Source organism: Malurus melanocephalus, unplaced genomic scaffold (genome assembly GCF_030028575.1).
Source record: "Malurus melanocephalus ecotype Western Australia unplaced genomic scaffold, MMel_1.1 scaffold_288, whole genome shotgun sequence".
Taxonomy (NCBI): domain Eukaryota; kingdom Metazoa; phylum Chordata; class Aves; order Passeriformes; family Maluridae; genus Malurus; species Malurus melanocephalus.
Window position 1 is genome coordinate 209,631 of NW_026623520.1, and position 21,690 is coordinate 231,320.

At 38.3% G+C, this 21,690-nt stretch overlaps 1 protein-coding gene across 2 annotated transcripts in view; it reads right to left on the reverse strand.

Annotated features, from left to right (window-relative positions):
• Window positions 1–21,690, reverse strand: part of DCDC2 (doublecortin domain containing 2) — a 54,872-nt gene that overhangs the window by 16,069 nt on the left and 17,113 nt on the right. For both annotated transcript variants that reach the window (XM_057376720.1, XM_057376722.1), the window contains exons 3-8: window positions 20,387–20,463; window positions 20,139–20,270; window positions 15,477–15,620; window positions 14,600–14,654; window positions 12,903–13,098; window positions 117–217 (exon numbers count right to left, since the gene is read on the reverse strand). In XM_057376720.1, the coding sequence (XP_057232703.1) occupies window positions 117–217; window positions 12,903–13,098; window positions 14,600–14,654; window positions 15,477–15,620; window positions 20,139–20,270; window positions 20,387–20,463 (705 nt within the window). The remainder of the gene's footprint in view (window positions 1–116; window positions 218–12,902; window positions 13,099–14,599; window positions 14,655–15,476; window positions 15,621–20,138; window positions 20,271–20,386; window positions 20,464–21,690) is intronic.

Genomic DNA, 21,690 nt, shown 5'->3' on the forward strand with positions numbered 1-21,690 from the left:
AAAAGAAAAGAAAAGAAAAGAAAAGAAAAGAAAAGAAAAGAAAAGAAAAGAAAAGAAAAGAAAAGAAAAGAAAAGAAAAGAAAAGAAAATCCATTTATTTAAAACTCAGTCACTACCTGGTCCAGTGGAACTTCCACGAGAGTATCTTCATCTTCTTGCACTTCAACTGCCCCCCACATTTCAGACCCCTCCTCTCTGGCTTTGTAAATATCTTCACCTATAATGGAAAAGGTAGAGTGGAAGKCAGTGAAGTCCAATGGTGACACAGTGTGGCTCAACTACTGAACTGCACATTCAATTGCACTTGGGAGAAGAAGCTTTCTTAGCTGAACCATCATTCCCCGCACAGTTCTTTCAAGGAAGTCTTCAGTCTCCCATTATTGTCAACTTGTTTTTCTTTCCTTTTAGGAACAAATATTTACATACCACAGCATTTGGAGAAGGGAGGAAGAAAGGGAAAGGGAATGGAACAGAGTCCTGGATCTGAAGTTGCTTCACTTCTGGCAAAGATCCAGAATTATTCTGAACCTAATACATCACAACAACAACAGAATGCTTTTGTTTCTACAGTCAATTATAGTATCCTTTAGTAATTAGCATTATAACATACATCTGTCAAAAATTTGAGTCTCTGAATCAGCAACAAACATGCTGAACCAGGTCAGAGATAAAAGATTAAGAGAAACAGTTGGATTAGTTCGAGTCCTCAACTCTGGGCACATGCAAGTAGATTTATGGCTGAAACTCCACATGCACATTAAAAAAGCACATACCACTGGCCAACAAGAATTAATGGTTACATTTTTATTCAATTTTGCTAAGATTTTACACCATTTCGTTTAAGTAGTTTCTTTCCCCTAAGTGTAAGTAGTAACTAAGGGTCTTTCAAGGTCTCCAACACAGGTCTTTCAGTATCAGCTAAATAGGAAAGTGAAGACAGGAGCATACAAAAACAACTTCCAAGTGACACATGATCCTCTCTCTCTACCCCTGAAACAAAACAGCCCAAAAACTAAAAGCATCAGTTACTCCAAGTCATCTTTCTCCGCTAGAGAAGATGGAAAGATGAAGATGTGTTCATATCCAACATAACATGTAACTACAGTAAGAAAGAGGAAAAAAATATTTCTGCTGTTTCTTACTGCCTCTTAGTTCTTYATAAAAGGATGTGAACTTGGTAATATCAACTGACCACGCAAACTGACCATTGCTGGACACTGTTAAATAAACTGCTCTACTAGTGTAGCACAGAACTATTTTGGTGGAAAAAATAATAAATAAGACCTCAAGACCTAAAGAAATCCAGAGTCTATCTGCATAAAACGTCAGCACTGACTACGCTGGAAATTAGCTTTCCAGTTACTTTGTCATCACTAGGAGAACYAAGGGAAGGGTGTGCCTTGGGAACAAATTCTGAGGCACCATACCACTGCAAATGGCTAACTGGAGGGGAGGTGCCAGATGGCCTCAGAAGTTGCCTGACAGCCACTGGCCAGAGCACCATAAAGGAAGGCCATTCTCACAGTCTGAAATGAAGAAGCAGAAATGGAGATGTCTATGGCACATCACAATGAAATCCCAAAGTGATATTGCTGTCTGCATCTTAGGAGAGAGATCTCCTGATAGACAGAGCAGCCTGATTACCCAAGCATCAGTCCTGCTGGAGCCTCCCCACCCTTCTAAAAGATCTACACTACTTGTCCTCTGAAAGTATCCCTCTTGGAAATACCACAGGACTTTTAGCATCTTTGTCTGGATTCTTATCCTAAACATCTCACACACCTTGAAAAAATTTCTCATCTTCATACTTAACATGAAAATAATAGTATTTTAATTTCCTTTTTTTCTTGGGGTATATTAAATATAGTGCATGTGCATGTATGTTCCATTGAAACCAACTAAAGATATTYAATATTTGCTGGCAGTACAATAAATCTTGGACAATCTACTTGTAGATATCTCATTACAAATACCCTTTGACAAGACTTTTTTTTGGTTTTTTGACAAAATCAGCAATAAAAACATGGAGTGGTTGAGAATAACAAAAAAGCATGTGAACAGATACTACTTGTACTTTTTCAAATAATCAATACACTTCACATTTCCTGTCTTTCTGAGCTCTCTCAGGGACAGAATGTTCTGTTTCTATTACCTGATGTTATCATTGTTGCCTCTCATCACAGAGTTATAGATTTCCACCATATTCTGAGAGGAAAATGTRATGTGTTCCTTAAAAGCCACCATGAAGGTCTTCCCTAAAGAACCTAAAAAATAACCTTTCCCCAGACTCCTTGGCTCACTGAACTATAAAAAGTCAACTCAGTCTGGACAAACTGCATTTAATATCTCCCTCTTTCCATTTAGACTCTGTAATAACACCTTTACCTTCAATGTCCCCAAGTCTTTCAACCAAAATGGGGACTGTCTGGCCCCTAGAGGTAAAACAATTTTGGTGCAGAGGCAATTTTCATCAGGTTTTACTCCAGCAGAGCAAGGGAAGAAGAACAAGGGAGATGAACATGTGCTGGCCCTGGAGGCCAAATCCGTTCAAGGGCTGAAGATTCTCAATTTTAAAGCACCTCTTCTTAGAAGAACAGATCAGCCTCAGGGCTGTGCTGAACAACCCAAGAAGACAGATGTACAGTAYTTCCAAAACACATTATCGTGGAACCAGAAGGGATCAAAAAAGAGGGAAGAAGACTTTAAGCTTCRATAAGGAATCATATTTCTCATTTAAAAGAGAGTGCCCAAAAMGGTAGTAGGAGCAGGATTTCAATAAGCAAAATCGGAAATCTCCATGGAATTTCCTCCAAGCACTTTCTAAYAGGTGTTTGCTCAGAAAGCTGGTCATAAATGAAAAGATATTATTGAAAAGAATTCGGCACAACACTGCAGCATCTCTCAGGGATACCACTGTTCATCRTCTTGCACAGAAAGCATTCTCAAGAGAAACAGCATTCCTGTTCTTCCACAGACTGAAAATATTATTTAAGGAAAATAGAAAATTTACAACAAAAGGTAAATTAATCATTTACCTCTACATGAACATAAGAGAATGGAAGACAAATGTCCAAAATATGTGTACAGTTGGAGATGGAATTAAAACACTTAGGTCTGAAAATAGGCCAAGAAAAAAATTACACTAACGAAAAATGTGAAAGTTTAATACTTGAACAAACAAAAAATTCCAAAGGAAGTGGCAAGGAAGTAAATTAGTCTTACATTAGGATAGACACTTATGTATTTTGTTATGGAAAGTGAAAAGAAATACAAAAATTGCAAATGAATTTACACAAAATCAATTTGAATAAATAGAGCGTTAAGAAAATAGCTTAAAAGGTTAACATTATTAGCACTGCTACTCTACAATCAGAAGAATTTGGACTTTCTGTATGTGTAGTTACAAATATCTGGAGGAGGGAAGCTGCGTGAAAGGCTAACACATTACTTGTTTGTGTGACTCTGAGTCAACATCTTGTCAGCAGGAGTTTGCAGGCCACATTAATCACAATTATCGGTGCTCCRAGTTACTTCCAAGGAAATGTTCTCAGCTGAGTAACAGCCTCATATTTTATAGATAATACTTCAGAAATGCTTTTTGGTTTAGGAAAAAAAAAGTGTGAAAAATCTTATTGATGCAATATTTCACATCTCTGTGTCTGAATCATTAGCCAGTTTTCTCACAAGTCTCTAAGGGAGAAAAAACAAGAAGGCATTTTAGAAATTGCCATATATTACATGAAGAAACATTTTTTGCAAGTCTTCATTCTGTATTGTTTTGGGCTTATATTGCAATCTCTACTGAAGSAGAAATATGTGGTGCACCTTGCTGAAAAGAAAATTGCCAGCACTTTCACTAAATGGAACATTTATGACTGCTCCCAACAGTTCATACAATATTGTAGATTAAACACTTTTTTATTAGCCAGCTCTCACTTTCTTGTGCCTCAAACCACATGAGAACTGACCACAGACAGGGCCATGGCAGCACTGGGGCAGAAGAGCTCTAAAAGGGGGTAAGAAAGGAAGGTGCATCCAAGCCTTACACTCAAGCTGTGGCACACTCTACCATTTTCCTTCAAGTTGAGAAGAAATGGTGGCAGCAAAGGATTCAAGGGCACTTARAGCTCWAAAATGTCTCCMTGAAGTTTTGCCAACAAGTATAAAYCAGAGGATTTATTTCAGTTAGGTTCTTGGTATTCCATGTCACAGCAAGTGTTGTTTCTGTTGAGATGCTGAGCGAAATATTATTGAAAGTCTCCTGATCTTCTGTAAGGATATTTTTCCATGATGTCCATACTAACAGAAGATACAGGAGTTTTTCAGGTGTTACCAGAGTGAAAACAGACTGTCTTGACCCAAAAATCACAATTTTTTATATCTTAAACAGAGAGAAGTTCAGTAACCTAAACAAACATCTGTTATTTCTAATTATTTTAAAGCAGGGTCATGTTCAGCAACTTAGGTAAAAAGGGGAAACAAGAACCTGGAGAAGGGCAAAGAACAGATCATTCAAAAAGAGAAGCCARCTGGARAGAAAGAATATRCAGAGGCAGGAGGATATAGACMCTGAGGGAGATRAGGAGGGCACAGTGATGCTAGAAARAAGTGTGGAATGAGGAACTGTATARGAGCAAAGAGAAAGRTGAGGAAATACTGGTGAAAGAAAGGGAAGCAATGGGGTCCAATACACCGATTGGAAGGCAGAAAAATGGCTCAAAAGGAGTGGAAGAGTAGAAGCTTGAAAGAGTAAGAGGGAGGAAAAAAATGAAGTCARCAAGTTGCCAAGCCAATTTAAACTTCTTAAAAGATTCTTCCTTCAGGAAAGCCAGTGAAGTGGAATGTTGTTATACTACTACCTACCTGCAATTGAATATCTACGTTCAGATGTTACCACACACATAGAAATGCAGCAAAAAAAAGCAATAAAAAAATGCTCAGTTTTCAGACAAGTATTTTTACCAATTTCTAGTGCATATTTATTCTTGCAACAAACAATACGAATTAAGACTCTGGGGAGTGGAAAGAATTCTTACAGCATTTTTTGGTTTCTGGCTGAAGGGATCAATGAAAACTGCAACCACAAGTGCTTTCCTATGGAGTTTCTTCAAGAGTTGCATTCTTTCCCATACCCCCTCGAGTTACATAACCCCACAGAGAGTGATGAAATCTTAGGAGGATCCAGATGGCTTAAAGCTCTGAATTCCCCAAAGCCTTGACAGGGTTACCAAGAAAGGGAACATTTGGAGCCTGGTAACAGCCCTGCTTGAGGAGAGGTAACTACTCTCTCAAAAAAAGCCATGGACTAACTCAACCTGCCCCAAGTAAATTCAAATAATACAGTTTTTGAAACCCTGGCACCCAYTTTATGGCCAGCCTCTACAGCTAGGAGCAATGGACCCACACAGAGTAAGAACAAGAGAAATTTTCAGCTGAAAAAGGTAGTGAAATTACATGAGGGATRTTACCAGAAGACTTAGTCTTTTGAAAGCAGGTCCAGAGACTATGGGTAAGAGAAAGGCAGTGTAAAAGCAGGGCCCCTCTCTCTCCACTGGGCACAGCCTCCTCCAGGCATCCACCCGCTCCAGCGTGGGCACCTCCCTCACGGGCTGTGGGTGGATCTCTGCATTCCCCATGGACCCCATGGGCTGCAGGGGCACAGCTGCTCCACCATGGTCACACCAGGGCCTGCAGAGGAATCTCAGAGAATGCTCCAGCACCTGGAGCAGCTCCTCCCCTCTTTCTCCACTGACCTTGGTGTCTCCATGTTGTTCCTCACAGGTTCTCACATCCTCCTCCTTCTCTGGCTAGCAAAAACTGTGCACCAACWTGTTTTGATTTTCTTCTTAAATACGTTACCACAGAGATGTAAACAACATCTCCAACTGGCCTAGCCTTGGCCAGCAGCATGTCCATCTTCAGAGCCATCACAGATTGGCTCTGCTGGACATGGTGGAAGCTTCTAGCAGTTTCTCACAGAAGCCACCTCTGTGGCCCCCCCCAGCTACCAAAAACCAGGCCATGCAAAACCAACACATTCCCTCTCCCTGTTCTGATCATTCACCTCATTTACTCTCTATTTTTCTAAGCATTCAATTTATTAATTGTTTTAAATTACAAATCATTAAGACCATTTGCACTTTGAAATTAAGAAAGCAGTTCTCATTCAGTTGCATCTTTTAATTCCCCACCTGTTCTGTAACTCAGCCTTCTCTTGAGTACCACTGTGTGCTAGGGGCTAAACTGTCACAAAACAAATGCAAAAGCCCTGAAATACCTGCCCTGATCCCACCATTCCAGACTCAGCATGACTACACTTTTACACACTCCTGCTGCAAATTAAGCAACATGCTTTCCTGCTGGTAAGTATATATACATATTTGCCCACTTAACATCTTGCAAGTATTTGCTTCACTAAAATCAAACCCAAACAGACTCACTGTCTGTTCAAAGAAAGTGACTGCAAGGTTTATCATTGTCYTAGTTCCCCATTGGCACTAGAACACTCTGGTTACCATGATTCAGCATGGTAATAATACACACCTACAGCAAAAAGGTTTCTCATTTCTTGCTGTACATTTGTCCCCTATTATGCAAGGAATAAACCAACAGGTCTTGTAAAATCTCTGCAAACAAGATCTCTTTCTTCAGCAGCCTTTTCATCTGCTTTGACAATACACCAGTGATTCGGTCTGTGTTTTAACTACAGAGAGATTTTCTTTATTCCTAAAAGTTGTCAGAAGTTTTAGTTACAAGGCACAGTGGATATTTGGCAGCCCAGGTTTGTACTCTTTGGCAAGTTCATAATTTTACTGAAACCAATTCAGAGCAGGACAGCAAGAGCAGCTGCCATACTGGGTTTTGTGCAGTTTTCCCTATAAATAAGGGTTGGCCTTTTTCTTCCTTTTTTTAGCCAATAACAAAACAAGGAAATTGAAATGACTGCAAACTTTTAAGRCCTCATAATACTCAAAAATAGATCTGAAAAAATGCAGAGTGGCTCAGCCCATCTCCATTCTGTGACTTCTCCAAATCACAGTAAAAGCCCAGACTTCACAGTCTATTACCTCTAGAACTTCTTGTGTAGTTTATTAGAGAGATACTTCACACCACTTAAACTACTGCATTTGAATGGAATGGGCTTGAAATGAGGATACTCCCCTCCAAGAATTTTTGGTTGCACTTCTGAATTTGTTACTTTCCTAAACCACTTCCTACATATACCCTCTACAGGATGTGGTACAAACCAAAAAATTGATAGGTTGGGGGTTTTTGGTAGTTTCCTGTCCTTTTTTTTTAAACCTCAAACCAAGCAGCTGATAATGAAATGTGTCACTTTCATAAACCCAAATTCAGCTGCACTAGGCTAAGCTCTAAACCTCACATTTCCTGCAATTACTGTTGCATAMAATATATTCAATGTTATTAAGGCTGCTACAAGTGCAGTGAGAGCCCAATCATAACATCGAGTGCCTTACAGGTTACAAACACCAAAGCATCAGCGCACAATCTACTCAATTTGCCCTAAGAAGTGAATTTAAATCTTGCACAAACAGCTTTCAATTCTAAGAAATTCTTTAATCATCTTGATTTAAGAGGATTATGACATGGATCAGYTGTAATATAAATGGCATGCTGATTAAAGTCTTAGTGTATTAAAAATAAATTCAAAGTAAATACACAGTTAGCCCAACTAAACTCAGCTGAAAGATTAGGTTAAGCCTTAAATACACCATGTGCATAATTCTTCAGATGTTAAGACACAGGAAAAAATCACTTTCAAACAATCTAGCACTCRAAAGAGAAAAGATTTCACACAACTGCTAAATTGTGTGAAATTTAGGACACACATGGGAAAAGGACAGCAAAGAAGACAGGATATGTTCTCTACTATGAATATTTCCTTTTTATCTGTTTCCATACACCCCAAATTATGCATGTATGAAACTCACTGTGCAGTTTATTGGTTTCAGATTAAAATTAATTAATCCCTTTTCAGTGACAGACGAATGCAGATGACTAAAATGCCAAAAGTCTTTTTCACTGTCCATCAGGAAACAAAAAAAAATTAAAACAGAAGTCTTAAGATGGCAATAAATGCTTCCCTTACTCAATTCAAAGCCTTTGAATTTGAAGGAGTCTTTTGGAATAAAATTGCAAAGCCAAYTGAGGAACTGCAATGAGCCTTCAGAACAGACAGTTCTGAAAACAGTACTTGGGAGCCACCATTATCACTGTGTTGCTTGAGCTACTTTCTATTTTTCCATCAAAAGTACATCTCCATTGCAGAATAAGACTCCTCACTCTAAAATGAACCTGAAAATGCCATAATTCAAGGTAGAAATTACTTGCCTACTTCATCCATCCAATACTTTAGCGCCCAGAACTAGAGTTCTAATTTCACTGTCAGCTGAGAGAATAAACCACCCCTATTACCATCTTTTAAGGTATTTCCATCCGCAGTCCCACTAATCACACAAACACTGCAGGGGTCCACCTCACCCAGAGACAAGGTGACAAACCAGGACAGAGTGAGGGAGACTCCCTGCTGACAGGGAGACTTTTCAGAGCACTAAAATCACACACATTAGAAGGGGAAGAGCTTGCACAGCCTTTATTCTGCCCTTTCAAGCTAGACTGGATGATAATGTGGGCCTTCAGCATATGAAGAAGTACTGAAAACAGCAGGTGAAGCAGTGGCCCCAGAAAAGGGAGTGTACCTTTTGCCTGTCCTTTAGATCCCAACATATTGTCCCAGGAGCATAAGCTCCTTCCACACCCAGAGGGGAGCAGATGGGTCCTCAGCAGACATGTAAATAAAGCACATGTGAACCGTGAAAAGTACAAGTACACACACAGCATGTCTGGCTGTGCCAGAGGGAGCCAASTGCACTTATTTGTATTCTGAAACCCAGAAGCTTAGTATCTGAAGCTTTCATTTCAATGAAGCTTTTTTTTTGTTAAAAATGAAACTATAGCTCTTTAGTTTATAAAAATATTTGTCCCGTTTGCCTGTTGGCTTTCTTTCCTGTTGGCTTTCTTTCCTTTTAACCAAATTAAAGATTTKTGTTCCACAGTTGAAGCACAACATTCGCATTAACTTGTAATGCATATTTAAAATGTTTAAAATGTAAAAAAAAACCCAATATTTTTTGCCCTATTGAGTTCTTAACAGACTTCCATTATTTTAATACTAAGCATGCTACAGTTGTGCAGATTATACTTAATGGCTGCATGGCAATAAAGAGAACAAATTATGAAATAAACTAAGCATGTGAGATAGTAAAAAAAGGAAAGAAAAATTGTCTTTATGGTATTAAAATGGCCAGGTAAAACAACCATTAAAAAAAATCCAAGGGAAAGGCAAAAACCTTGGGGAAAAAAAAAAATTAGAGCTGACATTAAAACTTCCCAATCCTTTAATTGTTAAAAAAATCCAAAAATTAATAGTATCACCTGAGGATTGAAATGGTGGTATTTGGGAAAACCCTGATGCAAGTGCTGATGAGAAAGAATGAGACTCCATTGAAATGACTGAACCTCTAGCTCCTAGAAAGGAAAAGGTTCCAGAATTAAAAATTACACCTATAATTAAGACTGAAGTGCTCAAAGGACATCAAGGAGGTCGGAGAAAAAACATGGTCAGAACYATTCTTTGGGACCCCATGCAAGGGCCAAATCTACAGGACAAACATGGATGAAAACCAAGGGGGAGTCGGAGACTGAGTATTTGTGGAAAGTGAGTCTCTCAGGAGGCAGAATATTGCTGGATGGAAGCTGATGGATACTGGGGGTCAGGAATTTTATTAAACCTACAATCTGAGCCTATCAAACAGCCCCATTCAATAATCAGCAGCATTGYATATTGGGAAGGAAGAATAGAAGTTATGGAAAGAGCACAACCAGCTTCCATACCCATGTGGTCATCTCATGAAATATTCACCAAGGGCAACTTGCTGCAGGCAATGTATGGACACTTCAACAGAGACATCCCAGTCTCCCCAGAAGTCGATCCCTGTATATTAAGACCTCTATTGAAAGAAGCCCTGATAACATTAAAAACATTTTCAGTGGTGTGACAAGACAAAATGAGAGGAAATGTAATACTGAAGTGCTACAAGATCCCCAAGCCCCAGGATGATCTGTCCTCATGGGCAGGACTCTTTTATGACACAGTAAACTATGCAAGGAAAATAGGCTGGGAAACCCAGCCTGGAGAACAAACTTGGGTCTTGGAGAGAAGCCCAAAAACTGAAGTATGGAGAATTCCTGAGTGCCAAGTGAGGGTTTTTAAACATAGCCTGCCTGAGATAAAAGAAAGATCAAAACACCTCTGAAGCAAAATGAGTTGTAGAGGATGCCAGCAGCTTTGGGTACTCCCCATACAGCTCTTAGGGGACAGTAGCAGACCTAGTGAAAATAGTTCAAGAGGGAAACATAAAAACAAAAAGCCTTCACAGAAAAAACATACCTGCAATCCTTTGATGAGAGGGAGACAAAAGAAAAAAATTTCACTAAGTGAAGGGAGAACTTCAATGTTTATCTGCTGGCGCAAGTATAACCGACCATTGGGCTGATAATGACAAGCCCCATATTTACTTACCAGTAGGACCTAGAAAACCACCTTTGAAATATGTAATTGACAGAGGAGCCCAAACTTCACTTMACACTCCAATGGATGCTGAGAAATAAAAATAAATAGGGCCTGTCCACCAGAATTTAATGGACAAAATATTATATGTCATACTGCCAAAGTCTCTTTATGGTTACCCAGGAAAAGACAGTGGACCTCACACACCCTTGCAATCACAGAGCATGAAGAAAATACTGTAGGACACAATATCTTTGAAGGAGAGATTTGACAATTGTCTGATGGGAATGTTTGGTCATTCAGGCCCATAAAATCTCCAAATTTGTTTTCTAAAGAGAATGAAAAAATTAAACATCTAATGGTTTTAAGCACATACTGACAGGAGTGGAAGTGTTATCTGGACTGTTAGCTGTCACTAAAATCAGAAATGCTGATTCTAAAGCTACTATTTGAGGACTCTATAATTGGTTTTCTGGTCTTCCTGTACCAGATTACATATGAAGTGACAATGCATCACATGTGACCACAGTGATGGTACAAGACTTGACCAGAAAGGAGGGTATCAAGGGAATTTTTYATACACCTTACTATCCCCAAGGAAACAAGATGGTGGAATGTGCTGATGGTTTATCAAAGCACTACTTTACACTTCATGAATCTGGATGGTATAAAAGGTTACCCTCTATGTTACAGGACATAGATAAAGGATAAGGACCATGGTATAAYGCTGACTTCTGCAACCCTGGCTTTCTGTCAAGGGCAGTCTTTGACAATGAGGGTTGGCTGGGCAAGAGGATACTCACATTGYAGCACAGCTCACAGCTCCTACAGCCTGCTCTGCCTGGGCTTCAGGCCACTGCATCTTGAGATGTGACCAGAACAGAATGCACAAAAGACAACAGCTTTGTAGGAGGYGACCATAGAAGCTCTTCCTTTAACTACTTCACTACAAGCTACCTGCGTTCTGACTACAGTGGAGCTCCCACACACGGTCAGAAGGGAGTGAAGAATTTTGTTTTAAATGTTCAAGAGTTAGAATCATGGAATAGTTAAGGCTGGAAAAGACCTTTAAGATCATCAACTCTATCTGTCAACCCAGCACCATCACCATGTTCACTATTAAACCTTGTCATCGAGTGTCATATCCATATATTTTTTTTAATATTTCCAGGGATGGTGACTCTATCACCTCCCTGGACAGCCTTTTCCATTGTTTTATAATACCTTCTCTGAAAAAAATTTTCCTAATATCCAATCCATGCCTCTCCTGGTGCAACTTGAGGCTATTTCCTTTCATCCTGTTACTTGTTACCTGTGAGAAGAGACTCAATTCTACCTGGCTACAGCTTCCAATGCTCACTTTTACTATCAGGTCTTTATGTTTGGTGGAAAAATAATCACAGAAAGAACCAAGAGCTTCTCCAAACATATACTCAAGCTCAAACTAGAGAATCTGCTGTCTTGAACATCTTCTGCTAGTTACACAAGACTCACAAAGCCTGGAAAAGCTGAAGTAACAAGCAAGCATCACTTCTTCAATAAACTTAGTGGCTTTCCAACCATTTCTGTCAGCAGGTGGAGTAAAAACAGCATTAAATACAGAGAGATAAATATTTCCCTATATATGTCTATCCATCAAATATGACCATACATACATAYATTTATATATTCTAGCTCTTTCAAAAACGGGGGTAAGGGGAATTTCACTCTATAAGATAAGAAAAGCAGTTTCTCAAAGAGGATGTTTATGACTAAATTTGCAAATTGCTGCCATGCTGCCACAGCACAGAGGGGACAAATTCTGGAAGGGCCTCCAGTATCTCTKCTATATCAATCAGCAATCAGCAGCTATCAGCTAACTGGAATTGGTGTCTGTGTTCTTCCCCCAGGGTCTAGTCAACTCTTTTACATAGAGTCAAGAAGGTAACCAGGGATCCTCAGGGACAACGAGGGGTCCTTTGGAAAAAAGCAGCTCCTTTTCTTTACCTTTTTGCAGGACATAACAGTGGGAAAATAGTCAAAGTATGGTTCTTATTTCACTTTACCAAAAGCATAAGGACAGAGCCATACTAGCTTAACTTTCAAGGAACCTAATAAACCATACACGGCCTTTTGTGCTGTGTGCATGAAGCCAGGAATGTGGTGGCTGTGCACAGGTGCATTTCCTAAGCAGAAAGAAATTTGGCAATTCCAGTCAGCTAGACTAAATGAACACTTCCAAAACTATTCAAGCATGTGATTCTATTATTTCACTGGTTTAATTGAAGACCAAAAGCCACTGTGACACAATAGTGTTTATCTCAGTACTGACCATTTTCTTGAAGGATTCCTGTGGAAGCTTTTACTGTCTGCTTTACTTTTGTAGAATTGACAGAAAAGTGTTGTCTGGACACAGAATTCTCTGGATTCTGGCTTTTTTTGTCTTTCCTTTTGGGAAGCTGGGTTGAGGAACTATTTTCTCCTGGGTCACTGGATTCAATGGTAGATTTAGATTGCCGATCATTTCCCTGAAAAGAAGAGTACATAAATATCAGTGACACAAATTTAAAAGGTTATTTTTAAAATTTCATTAGGGACTGTTATCAGATGTTAAAGAAGMATCATAATTTACAAACAGTACATTTAAGTGATATCTTAAATTATCCAGAAAAGTATAACTATCTCATCAACTTACTGTATGATCTGACTGATTAAATTCTCAACAACTTCCAGGAGAAAAATCACRTATTTATCACATAGTCACATGCAAGAAAATAATTCTTCATTTAGGGAAAAGTACGGCTAGATGAATCTATGCATATTATATACAGCTATATCTCATCCATATATGTGGAAAGTCACAAGATGTAACACATTAGTATAACTTGTTAATAAATTACTGTCTGTGTAAATGGGATATGGGCATTATTYTAGTGTCAGGAAAAGCTGGAGGAGAATGACAGCCTTCATGGGCCAGCAGCACATTCAATAGAATGGAACATGAATTTGTACATTTTATTGCTTACTCCTTTTTAGTGGCTCCAGAGATTTTTTTTTTGGGGTGTTGTAAACAGTGAATGGACATGATCAGCCACCACAATTACAATGACAGACTGTGAGTCTGACTCCCTGCTGTCTTGTACTTGTACAGCAAACTTCACTTGTGGAGAACTGGTGAAAAGATRCTGATATTCTGTTTTGACACTGTTTTAAATCCACAGAGGACTCTCCTTGTAAGCAAGATGGGGTTCAGCCTCTTCTCCCAGTCAGCAACCAASAGGACAAGAGGAAACAGCYTCAAGCTGTGCCAGGGGMAGTTCAGATTGGATRTCAGGAAAACTTCCTTCACTGAAAGGGTGATTAARCATTGGAACAGGCTGTCCAGGAAGTGCTGGAGTCACCATTCCTGGAAGTGTTTAAGAAACARCTGGATGGGCACTCTGWGTTATGGTTTAGTTGATGTGGTGGTCATGGGTCAAAGATTGAACTCCATGACCTTGGAGGTCTTTTCCAACCTTAATGGTTCTGTGACTCATTTTGTACACATATAAATATAATACAGGATATAAAGCAGCAAAGGATCAAGCTCTGTATGTAGTGGTTACCTAGAACAAAATATTTTGGATTGAAAACTGGTTTAGGACCTGTTCCAGATTCAGCATTCAGAAACACCCTTTTCTGTGAGAAGCTTTGYATAAGGTTCTGTGATTTTTCTTTAGGTGTATAGTTGGAATAAATAAATAAATACACAAATACATATGATCAGGTTTATGGGAAAGACCTCAAGGCAGCAGCTGATCTTTGYYATGGAAGCTTTTATAAAAAACAAAWCAGCCATTATCACAACAACAATATTTTCTCAGATTTCTTCTGTCTAATTGAYGCTGCAAATAGCTACAGATTTATCAGGCTTTAATAAGCATGCCACCAGGTGGCTGTGGATTTTTTCTCTTTAGATTTAATTWAAACCCAAAGGACAGGAACTTTCCATCTGCCAGAAATCAGATGAGTTAAGAACTTCATACTTACACTGCCTTTAGACTTTCGAGATCCCACAATCGGAGGCAATACAGAGGTTTTGGAACTGCAGAAAGGAGCAATATCTTAGAATTGTGTACACTATCACTATCACAGACATTATGTATCCATAATCAAGGCAGATAACACCAAGGTGGCTATGGCAACAGAGGTAATTGTTTTTTCATTTAATGTTTTCACTAAGAATCACTCATTCCTGTTTACCAGACTATATTTAAATGCATAACCATTAGCTTATTCAAACAAGTGCATCATCCCACAATGCATACTTTATATACCAAAAATTTGCAGCACAGTATTCAGTGAATTACTATGTGAATGTTCCTTACAATTTCCATTATTTTCCATTTATTTCAATGAAATGGTTCCAAATTTTTATGGTTTTCAAAGATACAAAACACACTATTTTCTCCTAACAGACACCCAGTTTAGGACTCTACTATGTGACTGTTCTAGCCGACAACAAATAGACATAAAGCAATCTTAAGAGAGTACATATTTCACAAAACATTACTAAGTGAGAGTAGACCTAAACTGCTGTAGCTGCACCTAATCTCATTCAGCTGTGCATATTTCTACCCCAAGGGAAAAACAGGATTATTCTGACTTGGATTACWTTTTTTCTGACACTAATTTTGTGATACAAGACCAAGGGAATGCTTGCGAGATGAAATGGTCTCTGAATTTCCATTTTCATTTTTGTTTTTCTTGTCTCAGCTTTCTCAGAAGTTGCCAGTAAAGTTTTGCATCCATACTAGCCCATGCATTGTTCTTGGAATAATGATTTCCTACTTTACTGGTGGCACTTTGTAAACAAATGGACACACACAAACACAGGAGAAATGTATCACACACCTTTAGAACTTACCCCCGCGGCCTTCTTGTGGTAGATTTGGACAGCAGATCACCATATGGCAACTTCTTAAACTTTTCTCTACCCGCTGCAACATAAATTTCCCCATTCTCCAAGTCTGACCCATCCTGAACAAGTTTTCCACCTACAGTGTAAAGTCTGAAAAAAATRAAAATGTTTAATATAATAAACCTTAACATTCAATTAGCTGTATTAAGAGCTTTGAAAGCTATGTTAATCTAAACTCACTAAATCTATGATCAATGTCCATATATGAAACTTAATAAAGTGCAGTGRATGACATACAATGATCAGTACTACGTTTTTTAAAAAGCCTACCCAACTAACCAAACAACTAAAAAAACTCAAAACCAAATATAAACAAACATACAAAACACCAAGGAAAAATAGCAAAGTCATTTGTTAAATCATGGTTCATACAAAATTAAGGAAGTATGAAGTGCTGTAACAGGTTAAATACCCTCACAATTTCTAGAAAGAAATAAATGACTTTATATTTATAAGGTCTTCAATATCTTTCCCCTGCTATYTCAGAAGGGATCTATTCCATGACTTCCTGACCCCCCTCTCCAACCAAGTTCCACCTTCCATCTTTGCTCGGGGAACTATGCAGCAGCCTGGGAAGAACAGGGAATTCACGACTGAAAGCCCAGGACCTGTCCACCTAACACAGACTATGCCAATAATATTGCATTGATATTGTTTCATTGTGCAGATCAGAAGGCTGGAACCTGATGGGAGCAACAGGAAATACAGTTCTACATTAAAACAAGAAGCCCTGTWTCTTGGGCACCCACCAATAATGAATATATCTACCACAATGACTTCTGTTTGAGAAGAAAGAATGTATCAGAGGTTGGCACGGGGAATTTGCTTCATTGTCCAGTTTGTGATTTTATTTTAGCATGGTCCAAACAGTGAGTAAGGAGGGAACATTCAATAATAAATTAGCTCTTTCCTAAGAAGCACAGTCCAGAACTCAACAATATTTTTATTTAATTTAAAATCAACAATAGCAACTTCCATTTAAGTCTTAAATGCAGGAATGCTGAGTGACTAATAGTCATAAATTTCAGCACAATGGAAGGAGATGTAAAAATATGAACACAACAGCACAATGAACRTTTTAGGAAGAATATCAAGAAGCTACCTATGAGTACACTCTTGACTTAAAACATGCAAAAATTTTCAGTTTAATAGAGAAAGAGCTTTTTTTAATTGATACATATGATGGCACGACCTTGAATAAACACAGAAGAAAAWCAGGCACTTTATTGAACCAGGAATCACAGAATATCTGAGGTTGAACAACATCTCTGCAGACCACCTAGTCCAATCATACCTTGCAGAACAAGAGCAACTAGAGTAGGGGTATTCAGGACTGTCTCTAAGTGTGTTCTAAACACCTGCAAGGATGGAGACTCCAATGCCTCTTGGGGCAACATGTTCCAGTATTTGATGACCAACACTGTAAGCTACTTTTTTCTTCTAGTCAAGAAAAATTTCCTGTATTTCACTTTGTGCCCATTACCTCTTGTCCTGACACTGACACCRCTGAGAAGAGTCAGGCTGTGTCTTCCTCACTCATTCCCACCAGGTACATAAACACATTCAAAAAATCCCCCTGAGCCTTCTCTTCCCCAAGCTGCAGTCCCAGCTCTCCGCATGACAAGTATCTTCAAGTCCTTCTTCTCTGTGGCCCTTTACTGTGCTTGTTCCAGTATGTCCCCATCTTTCTTGTATTACCCTCAAGAAAGCACCCCAATTTTCTATGGTATCTTGCCATATGGGAATATATTTCTAAGTGCAAAGGCTGAAAGTTTTGAAAGGTGAAATTGAAGCTTTTTAAAATATAGATCACATTGCTKCTTCCTTGAGAAGAAGTATGCTAACTCTGGAGCACCCCATTTGTATCACTCATATTTACTTCATAGCACAAACACTCCACAGGCATGCCAGCAATTCAAACAGCAATTTATATTCCACTACCACAGAGCCAACATCAGCTACACACAAACAATGAAAATAAGACAAGCTATTGGAAAATCAGCAGGCAGCCTATTTCTGAATTAATCTCACTGTGTTCTGCTAGATTGCACTTCGCTTTGGGAACTCAGGGGAAAAAACAGCARATCAGTGTACCACAGTTTCAGAATTGTTTCTGTATTTGTATGGAGCTGMAGATATAGAGGGTGCATACAAAACAACTGTTTTTTTGTTCCTGATCTTTCTTTTTGCTTTCCTGATCTTTCATGTTATATTTAAAGCATGGAAATTGTTTGTTTAATATAACTTACAAAAATGTTACAGATTAGGTATCAAACTGTAATTTTCACGCTTAAAATTAGTATTCAATAATTATTTTTCACCCTGAAAATAGTAATCACAATAGCAAAACCAAASATCTGAAGATAAAAGTGAAATCAAAAATGGATCTTCAAATAAATGTCAATTTAACAAACATACACATTTTGTGACACTAATTTTTGAAGCGACTTTTTCACAATTTTTGAATTTTGAAGCCACAGTTTTCACCCAMCCACTTGGCCACAACCAYTCACAGACCAGCTGAGTTCTCTCTWGTATTATGTAACAAAAATGTCCTTGTGGTCACTTCTTCGAAGGATGACCTAGGTTTGCTTTGTGAGATTATCAGTGGACTTCCATTTTCCCTCCTGAATGCAAGCTAAAAAGTGACAACCAAAATAAAGCAAGCATGCAGACAGACAAGGGAGACAGTGAAGACACAACTTCTGGGACAACATCCCCAMATTCCCAGTGGCTGATGCAGCCAGTACGTGCCTATCAGGTTACTGTAGCCCATCCCCATTAACAATCTGGCAAGCAGACCAGCTGTTTTCTCATCATCTCCTCTCTCATATGTCTTGCTTACATCCCTATTCTGATCAGGATGATCAATAATTTATTTTTTTAAAGCCCTATGAGAAACTTTAAGACTTGRCAGYTTTTAAMYYYTTTWMYWAMMMMRRAAARAAAAAAWRYYRYSWWKWWKRMYYMRGKTTYKTRWAWWYYCWYAWWWTWTCKMWWRWGARAWWWTATMTYYYCMSMAYWWKMGKWSTSWSWMKAKMTCTCYYMWARRKRWMACASWKTYWSWRWAMMYCMSMRMAWAWWRTGTRWMWYWTWWGAGAACAAYGATTACTWTACTAACAGATTTMATATGTAYTTCTAATATTTTAAGGGAAGAAAARGAAAACTGAGTTAATAGAAACCYACTAAGAGGAAAGCATTAAATAATTAAAAATATCATCTACATTATCTTATTTTTGAAGGATTAAAGATGAGCACTGAAGGGAACTTCCCAAAAGGTGTCTTAGTTATATACTGAATGCTTTCATGTACAACATTCAGTTTCACCAGAGTGACACCAAGTAACGAGAATAAAATGCGAAAGATTTTTGAACTGCTAAACAACCTGAGAGCAGAAAGAACTGGTATGTTGTAAATGTCTTTTCTTGCTTTGTTCACTTCTGAGTTACACTAGCTGAGAAACAGAACGCTGCTACATGCTGGTTTCCTTTACTGAAAATAAAAGTTATGAGTAGCCAGTTAATAGGAGCAAAGAAATACAGGGCTGAGAGGAAAAACTTGATGAGAGCTAACAGTCAACAGATAGCATCACCTTAATTATCTTCTCCCACCTGTACAGCTCAGGGAAAGCGATCAGAAAAGCTAAAAACGACCTTATCTTCACTGATTTGAGAAAGATTTTGCAAGCTTAGCTCAGACACTGCATAGACTGTGAAGAATGATTTTCCACAAAAGGAGCTTTCCCATCTGATGAAGACACTCCTGTAATGTGCTCTGCATGGGGCAACACTGGAATGTCAGTAATCTGCTTGCACACCTCGACAGCCCTCTGGCACTGCAATACTTCTCACGGACATCACATGTATCATTGTTCTCTAAAATTTGTAACAASTAGCAAATACTGTTTTAACTTATTTTACATTGTAAAAGCCTTAAGGCACTGTAACCTACCGAGCCAGGAGGTCACCTCCGCTTTCTTAGACGTCTTAGACTAACAACTCAGACCAGCTGAGGTACTGCAACGGGCAAACCCCCACTACAACTTTGGCCTTGGCTTTTATTAGGAGGCTGAGAGGGCTGAATATCAAGCACATCCTAGTCAGAGCCCTGGTATACAATTCCTAAAGAAACTATAATATTTTCCTTGAAATTGTTTGCCCCAATGAATTTAAAGAACTATGAAAATWAAAAATTAACACAGATCACATGTATATCACACTCCAAAAATCCTCACCAACTTTACCACGCTCATTTATTTTATTATGACATATRACTTAATTATTAGTACTAAATACATTACATTATTATTGTATAATATTACAGGCCTGCTAACTTAAAAATCAATAAATATTAATTAAAAAAATAACAATTGAAGCAAAATGTGGTTATTCTTTTTCTTAAAAAGCAGTTGAAGTGAAACCTGAGGGTTACTTGGAGTCAAAGCATTTGCATTGTGGGGCTTTTTTTATTTACTTATTTTTACTTACATTTACTTACAGTGGAATTTCCCATAAAATAGGAACCATACCCATCATATCCACTTATGGAGTTTCAGAAACATATCTAGGCATATCAAATGTATCTTGCAAATATTCAGCTTTCTGATACCTGTGAACAGCTCCACTTCTGAGAGTAACTTTTTCTGTGACCATTTCAAGAATATGATCCCAGTGATTCAGTGTTTTCCTGGGAATGAGGAGGCGCACTGCAGGGCTAATAAGGTCTCCATTAGCAATCAGGCTGAAATAAAGCAAAATAAAATAACTTGGAGGAGCATTTTAAACAAAGCTTATCTGAAGTGAACCCACCACCACCACCCCTGAAATGGCAGCTCACTAAGTGAAAATTCTACTTACAAAATAGTGTAGGGCTCCTGGAGCGGCTTTCGAAAYCGTGCTGACACAGTGATCCTACTGTGAGTGACTGGCTTGACCTGAAAGAACAAAAGAAAAATTAGAAATAACTCAGTCTTCACATTCAAAAAAGTTTGCCCTGACCACCATCAGCATGTGGGACAGCATGTGGGCAGAAAGAAGCTCCTGCCTTTAAAGTGTGCATTTTATTCCATTCCAGCTTCACCTTCTACGCAGCACACATAATTATTGCTGCAGGTTTGTGTGTGATGAGTAACAACCCCAGCACAGCACACCACAGTGCACTATGGCACAACATATGGTTTGCACCGAGAAGGCAGAATTGTATGGACATCTTTGGTTGTCCTACACACCCGAGAAAATAATTCCTAATTCGGTTCTTGCTGTCTTAGTCTTTGTTGCTTATAACCATGGCGTAGGCAATTAAACTATCTTCTTTTTTTAACAATAAATGTCATTGCTAGATCTCTCTGTGATTATAATAACTACTTTTGATCTTGTACAGGTCTTTACAACCTAATCCGTCAGTAATTTGTAAAGATTTCTGAATACTCCTCTCATTTTAGGGCAATTACTCAAAAGTAAGGTGAACTGTAGAATTTTAGCCTTCAGATTAATACGTGGGCTACTTAATTCCCAGCAATATTCCCTCTCTGTACTCTTTTGAACAGACACTGCATTAAGATCAACATTAATGTCATTATCCTGAACATGAAGTTAAAAAAAAAAAAAAAAAAAGACAAACCCAGACTCCAAAACCATTCGGAAGATTTTTTAATTCTTCATCATTAGCAAATCAAAATAAGGTGTTAAACCCAAAAATTCAAAAGTTATAATACATGCATTAAGAAGTTGGCTACATTTCTAAAAAAACAAACTACCATAAAAGCTTAAAGAATTAAATAGCCAGCATGCAGAGAGCCATATTTTCAAATAGATGTACAAAGTTTATTTAAACTGGCAATTTTCCACTCACCATGTAAAGCAGTCTAATGACATGATGTGTTGCAGTTTTATCACACTCTGCGCTAACTTAACCAGCATTTCTCATTTAATTTGTGGGCAATGGTCTGAAGTCCTGTGCTTTTAGTCTTTGCTTGAATTTTCTCACAAATTCATTTAATAATCACTGGAATGCTTTCCAGATCTTTCTCTTGTACACATTGAAAAGAGATGTGCTCAGCCTACTAGATGTTCCAAACTGGCTAAAAAATGTTATTAAAATAATCAAATCTGACTTCACACATAACTCAAAGAATGTCACACTGCAAATTCTGCACTAAGCA